Here is a 7,597-nt window from a genome sequence, read left to right on the forward strand (position 1 = left end):
AGGGAATCTAAATTAACTTGTTACATTTTGTCAGTAAATCCTCATTCACAACAGCGGACTAAATAGCCCGCGGATCAAATATGGCCGAACCTCTTAGGTGCTTGATGCGTAATCTCCACTGGGAATCTATTCACTGGCTATTAGGGGTTTAGACGTCAAGCTTTTACGTGGGTCGCCATATTTGATCTGCTGTTGTGGATGCGGCCTACAACTGATGCCAACGATTACATTAAAATACTGAGTATAAGAAATGTATACTTTTTTGGAATAGGCTCCTAGCTGCGGGCCTGCTATAAGATCGTTATCCAAAATATTATACTATTATATGCCTTGTATGAGAAAATGACCAATTTTCCAAAACTGCAGTGTTTCGCTTGACTTGTTTGATAAACGTCATCTACATAGAAGATAGAACTTAATTAAAGCGGTTTATTATGCAGGCAATAAGGATTTGATTTGCAAAACATACGGAAAAAAAGAAACTTATGGCGCATTCAGTACATTAGATATGCGACGTCTTTGTTTTTTCCCCACATATTACCTTGACTCCTAAACAGTAATTAAAAAGCTCGAGATGAAAAAGAACCCACTACTAATGACAATAACAAGGAAACAAAACCGTCGTCACAGCCCACGGCGGGTGTGCCATCCAATATCGAGTCCACCCACTCTCAATTTACTAACTCCCCCTGTCAATTAAATTCCATCTGGTGCCAACTCTAGTCAGATATTTGTCATTTTCGACTGACTTTCTAGTACCTTCGTTATTTCTTGAAAAGATGACGTTCTTTATAGACTAAATTCCCACTATCAGCAAAAGAAACAGTTACTATAAAGTTTTACATAACAAAACTCATATTAACGTAAGTATCCACAGAGGAGGCAGGTACCTATTCTTTTTATTCAAACAGCTGTTATCTGACCTTGTGCGAGATTGTGGAAAGACGAAATTGCCTCTTTAACTATTCACCGCATTACGCATGCGATTGGGACGACGGTGCTGTGTTTGTATTTTAATTATGTCTCATCCTTCTAACTGGCACTGATGATAATCGATGTAGTGGGAAAACGCCTCGCTAAAGCTTCAGTCCCAGTCCTCTTTTTTGGGGGGAGGGGGTGTGAACTGTTCTACATTGTACTAATTCTGAACAGGGGGTAGTGGTGTCAAGAATTAAAGTCCTTTTTTCTTTAGGCCCTACAAGGTAAAATATGACAAAAAGCGAGTATTTTTTAAAGCATGGGTTTCTGTGTGGAACTTGCAGTATCATTATGTTTATAGTTTTTTGATTTTTGATTATTGATTGATTATTGATCCTGATCACCACCAAAAAGTAATCATCTGTTCCATGGCCCACTTCTGACAGTACCTGAATATTTCATCAAAATCGATGCATAACTTTTTCTGTAATGTTGCTAACAGATAGACAGACAGATAGACAGACAGACAAACTAACGGAACCAAAAACATAACCTCCTTGGCGGAGGTAATTAGCTTATATTAAAATAAGACACTTGGAACTGATTTGTTAGGTTTTTGGATATATATATATATATATATATATATATATATATATATATATATATATATATATATATATATCCTTCAGCTGTATTGTTATGATATTCTTAAAATCCCCCTCATTATAAAAATATCAGATTGTTTTTGATGAGAATCTCAGAGAGCAAACGGTTTAAGACAGTATTGACAAGGATGGATAAGAAGGAAGAGATTATAAGATTTTTCATCTGTAAAAAAAAATATTTTAATTGCCATCATTAGCTCTATGAATTACTTGGTCTTTATCTTTCAATACCCTTGTCTCTCTGGTTTTATGCTTCAAGAAAGCTTTCTTTTCACATCAATGTTGTCAGGCAAGAAATGGGCTGTCAGCTTCAGGTCATGTAGATTCAATTCGTACCATTCCAGGTCTACTTCACATCTGGTATCCCCTTTACATTATAAAGGTCATTCTATGTCTCCAAGAATTTTCGACTGGCGTACGGACAGCAATATGCCATTGTAATAAACTGACTCTGCCCGTTTTCTAGATAGTCCAATGAAAACGTGACACACGGGACACGTGTAAAATTGACGTCAGAATTAATATTCATCAGAACGTTCATTGGTCGTTTCTGTTCCGCCTCGATGGAAATTTAATGAACTTGAGGAATATAAAAATCTCTGCACTGACGACTGTCAAGAGAACTTGCCGAAAGAGCTACTCATTATGGATCGACGCCTTATGACACTGGCCGTGGCCATGGTGCTGGTTTATGTTGGCCCGAGGGCGACTGTAGTTGGCGTTGCTACTCCCCCACAGCTTGAAGCAAGGTTGGCACCTCATTTAGTCACAGAACCGTTGCCAGCAGGACCAGGCATACGTAAGTAGTAGCAACGGGGTTAATGCAGTTTGATTGTCGATGAAAACACAACGTAAGTTTTTGTCGCTACTTCTGTTATGCAGTGTTCACTATGTTTGCGACAACCAAAAATATGTTGCGCTTTTTGTATGGCAAGTGAGTGCGGAATACTCATTATGTTGTGAAATACAGAGATAAATACAAGATTAAATGGAGGCCTTCATCACTCAAATTTGATTATAGCAGTCAGTAGGGTATACCCTATAACTAGATTGGATGCATTTTTAAAAAGCCAACTTCAAAACTGAGTAAAAAGTTTTTTTTTGCTTTTACACAGTAACCGCAGGCTTCAGAGGGCTATAGGATCGTTCCTATCTCTTTGAAAGTCTTTACACGTGTGGGGTGGATGGTGAAAGGCATAAAAAGAAATTATTTTCACATTTTTTTTTACTTTTTTACTAAGCAGAACAAGACATTTAATTCTTACACTGTTTTAACTATTTGAAGCTTAAATGCAAAAATTCATGCCACATAACATGCAATATTTACATGTAGAAGTGACATTCTCATTTAAAATTAACATTTTTATGTTTTTGTAGTTGATAATTCCACGTGTGGGGGACACGGCGATGTATATTACAACACTCTAGATAACAGAACCTTCACTTATCCTTCTCCTGTTGAAAAATACGGCGTTATGATCCTTCCTTGGATAGGAAATCCGTGGTGGGTGATGACTGAGCACGAGTTACATGGTGCACCAAATGCCACGCGCATCAAAGAAGTATACGTGAAGTGTCCAACTGACATCTACTTTAGGGCCACATTGGGGGGGCGTGTCAACTTATATGTGAGTCTTCTTTCTTACAGTTTTAAATACAATGAGCACCTTTTGCACCAACTTAATAACCATACCCCTTATCCCCGTTTCTCTAACAGTTGCAGTCAAAATGTTCATTACACTTAGTTCATTGCACCATATTAAAAATATTTTTGCATTTTGCTTTCAGTATTGGGATGGCGCTGCATGGGTTCCAATCGCTACCGCAGGCCTACCAGCTAATTTCCCCCCTCCAGATGGGACCGCGTGGGTTTATGGTACACCGAAGTATTTCAAGATAGATTGCAATATGGCCCCATACATGTTCGTCACTGTCTATCGGCACAGAGTTGTCATACACGCGCACGGCGAGTGGGCCGTCGGTGGCCCTTATGCAGTACGTGGTATTTGCGCGGACTTCAATGGCAACCCGGGCAACGACTGTGTTGATTTGGAGGCACCTCCTCCTCTTCCGGCCTGGAAACCTTTCTTAATTTGAATCTGGGACGAATAATAAGTTCGAATGTTGACGATGATAACGAATACATGAACAAGGACAAACGAAACATGAAAAAGGACAGTGTAGGTAAATAAACACAACAAACCGGACTTAAACTCACAAGAATAGGGACAATGAACGCTGAAAATGAGAAACTCGAACTGCAATTTCACTTGTTTTACTTAACTGATTCTTGGATCTTTATGGGTTCTTTTTCATGCTATGATACTTATACATATATTCATTTTAGTAGTAGACAGGTTGCTTATGGCAAATTATTTGTTGGGCATATAATGTATGTGGCTGTGTAATATCTTATTTTTCCATAACATATGTATTGAAATGTAGACTAAATTAGTATTTGCATTTGATATATTACAGTGATTCAAATTAAAACAATTTTTTCCAGTTAAACAACTTTGAACGGACAGAATATTTGTGCTAAGTAAACGTGATATTTGGAGGCACTGTTTTCAAATTTGGAATTCTTTAAGGGAGCGACTTGATAGAAAATGGTGTACATTTTTAGGTCTCAATTATTTACCTTGGTATATACATATGTATTTATTAGTCTTAATCAGTTTACCTAAGCTTCATTCTGCTCGCCATATTAATATTGGATTTTGATTAGAATGATTATTAAGTCATTAGTTATAGAGAAGGTTTATTTTTGTCCTGATCCACATTATTTTACCAAGGCAGGGTGTTTATGTGTGTATTATTACGGTGAAGACATATATGAGGTTGTGGTAGTATTTTCAAACTTAAACTTAATTATTGTTCTTTTATAATATGTATGAGGGATTTAAATTAATTTAAATTGAAATTTCATTCAAATGTGTTAAGTGAAAGGGTTAGAGAGATATTCTAAAGTTCTGTTTGCATATTTCAAATATACAAATGAGAGAAATGATAAAAAACATTGTGTTTATTAATGAGGTCTTAATCATTTCTTTCTTTTAGCTTTGCTTAATCTTGAATAAAAGAGGTTAAAAAAATTGTTGATGACATTTCTTATTTGTAAAGGAAATTGTTGAAAAAAAAGCAGTTTTAGCTATGTTGCAATAAGAGAAATGATTATTGCCGTTATGATCAACAACAACCAGGCAACGCGTGGGTCATGGAAAGTGACCCCATCGGTGCTCTGATTTTCAAATTGACTACGAACGGTCAATAATAATAATAATAATAATAATAATAATACAATTTTAAAAAACTTAAATGACGTTGCACTGGGAGATGCGTTGGATAGGAGTGGCACAGTGGCAGATTCTGGGATATTGACCTTTATCTTTTTTAAAGAGATAATGGGAGAGTTGATGACCAAAGGGTTCAAATAATGCCGCATGTGGTATAATCACTGGTTCACTGGGGATCCCAGGGGAGGGGGAGGGGCGGCACCGTCGGAGATTATTTGAAGGGGGGGGGTCTGCGGATGCCAAGCGGGCCCCGAAAAAAATTGGAATTTTAGAGGGGTGAACGGTGCCGTTTGGTACCGTTTAGAACCATAATTCAGCTAGTCAAAAGTGTAATTTCAAGTGTAGGCCATTGGTGTGATCTTTCTCAGAAATTGAAGGGGGGGGGGGGGGGGGGGGGGGTCAGGGGGTCCTAAATCCGCCACTGTGCCATGGGTGAAGGAGTTTGATTCAGTTCGTCTGCAAATTTACATATGAAAAAATTAATTGAATCCGACCCACTTCCTCCCGGCATCATAGTCTACCTCAGCAAGTTGCAATTGTGCTGCAGGCCAATCAGTCTCCGCCAACAGACTCCGCAACTGCAGTACGACCTTTAATTATGTTGTTTGTGTGAAATTAGGAATATAATCATTTGCACCACATTAAGAAGTTGACTAACATTGATTTATCAATATCTCAGACTGACTTCAGGCCTTTTTAAAATGTGATCAAGATGGCCGGTGGAAACGAGAGCGTCCAAATTTTGTCCTGGTACTGTAAATCATATTTTGTTTAACTAATTAAGGCCGATTTCACAATTGCTGATCCTTACACTAACACATACAACGTTGGTAAAAAAAGTTGTCTCACCCCCCAATTCCAAGTGTTTTGCACAGGTGAAGGTTAACAGGTAATTACCCCATGTGTATGGCGACATTCTCAGAGCCAACCTGTGGGGGGGGGGGGGGGGGGGGGGAGGAGAGGGATACGAGAGGGGGACTGTAAAAACCTGGGCCCCGTAACTCGAAAGCATCGCGCATTGCGACCGAGCGCAAGCGTCTCGATTCCATAACTCGCCCATACTCGCCCCATATAATACATTGTAGCCTCTATGTGATATCGCTATTCGCAGTAGGCGATGCTTTCGAGTTACGGGGCCCTGGATCTGAATGTGGGTAGTTGTATTATTAAGATTAAGATACACTGTATCCGTGTTTATTTTATTCCCTTAATAACGAGAGAAGTAACCCTACATATACATAAACATATGAAACACTTTTAAAAACCTCCACGGTAAACAGCACTGCAACGTTCAGTTCAGCTGCTGTCAGCCTCGCAGATAATATTCCCCGACCACAAATATGTGAGCAAAGTCAAAGGTAGCTTATGATTTATTTAGCTTAATAAAATGCATGGTACTGCTGTGTTCGATTTCATCAATTTCCCCAGCAAAGGACGTCAACAAAGGGTCTGTCTTCAAAGGATAATTCAGAGGTTTTTAGAGATTTATTTTAATACAGGTGTCGTTCGTCTTATATACTTATCGGAATATACCTCACATAACACTAACCTGTACGGTACTATATCACATCAGTTCCTGGACTTCCATTCCTAGGACTACCATGTCTGTCATACCGGTGATGCAGATTCTAGGGGTACAATTGTACACAGTAGTCATGAGTGAAGCTGTAAGTATAAACCGTAGAGGGTCACCCATCGAATAGTTTACTTATACCCGTGTCATCAAATCGACAACGGTCATTAAAGGCAGCCCCTATACTAACACTAAAAATAGCTTTTACCCATCAGCAGTACGTATTTTTAATGAGTGTAATGGATTTTAATTATTATTCCATTTTATTTTATCGATAGATCATGTCGATTTCAATTTTACGCTTTTATGTATAAATATGACAATAAATTATTCTTATTATCATTATTAATGTTGAAAACAAAATATGTGTAGGGAGGTTGTAAAAGTAAACTGATTGCTGGGAGGTAAGAATAAAATTAATTTAATAACGGGTTTCGATATCTACATTTAACTGTGTACTGACGTTGTTGTGGAAAAAAAGAATACGGAGGAAAGAGAGGATTATTAGCACAGTAAGAAAACCTATTCATAACCAGTGGCATTGGAATTACCTTGTTAATTTTTGTCAATAAAACAGATGTCTGCGATCACATTAAAATACTGAGTATAAGAAATGCATTTTTTTCTGGAATAGGGCCCTACTGGGTGTGGCCCTGATATAAGCTCCTTATCAAAAATATAATACTGTTCATCATATTCCTTATATGAGAAATGACCAATTTTTCACAGATGCAGTGTTTCGTTTGACTTATTTGATATACTTCATCTACATAGAAGATGAAACGTAATTAAAGCGGTTTATTCTGCAGGCGATAAGGATTTGATTTGCAAAACATACGGGTAAATAGAAACTTTTGGCGCATTTACTTCATTAGATATGCGACGTCGTTGCTATTTTGGAAACGTTTTCCCTCAGCTCTTAAACAGTAATTAAAAAAGCTTCAGATGAAAAAGAATTCACTGATGACAATAAGAAGGAAACAAGGCCGTTGTCACAGCCCACGGCCAATGTGTCATTCGATATCGAGATCATCCACTCTCAATTAACCGGGTATCCCTAACCCAACACTAATCTGTACCAATCACATCGGAGCCCGGGCTTCCATTCCTAGGACTACCATCCCTGTCATACCGGTGATGCCGAT

At 38.1% G+C, this 7,597-nt stretch overlaps 1 protein-coding gene across 1 annotated transcript; it reads left to right on the forward strand.

The window, feature by feature from the left end:
• The first annotated feature begins 2,217 nt into the window (after positions 1-2,217).
• LOC106157867 (uncharacterized) lies at positions 2,218-3,761 on the forward strand. Its single transcript, XM_013533657.2, has 3 exons — positions 2,218-2,382; positions 2,961-3,211; positions 3,372-3,761. The coding sequence occupies exons 1-3, from the start codon at positions 2,229-2,231 to the stop codon at positions 3,678-3,680; spliced, it is 714 nt and encodes a 237-aa protein (XP_013389111.1). The 5' UTR covers positions 2,218-2,228; the 3' UTR covers positions 3,681-3,761.
• Positions 3,762-7,597: the final 3,836 nt, after the last annotated feature.

This window comes from Lingula anatina, chromosome 10 (genome assembly GCF_051362555.1).
Source record: "Lingula anatina isolate TDL-2025a chromosome 10, LinAna3.0, whole genome shotgun sequence".
NCBI lineage: Eukaryota > Metazoa > Brachiopoda > Lingulata > Lingulida > Lingulidae > Lingula > Lingula anatina.

Bases quoted from the DNA above. Each gene is read 5' to 3' on its own strand.
- LOC106157867 (XM_013533657.2), top strand. From the start codon at position 2,229: ATGGATCGACGCCTTATGACACTGGCCGTGGCCATGGTGCTGGTTTAT. The intron at 2,383-2,960 runs GTAAGTAGTAGC...ATGTTTTTGTAG, and splicing joins GCCAGCAGGACCAGGCATAC to TTGATAATTCCACGTGTGGG. The intron at 3,212-3,371 runs GTGAGTCTTCTT...TTTTGCTTTCAG, and splicing joins GGGGGCGTGTCAACTTATAT to TATTGGGATGGCGCTGCATG.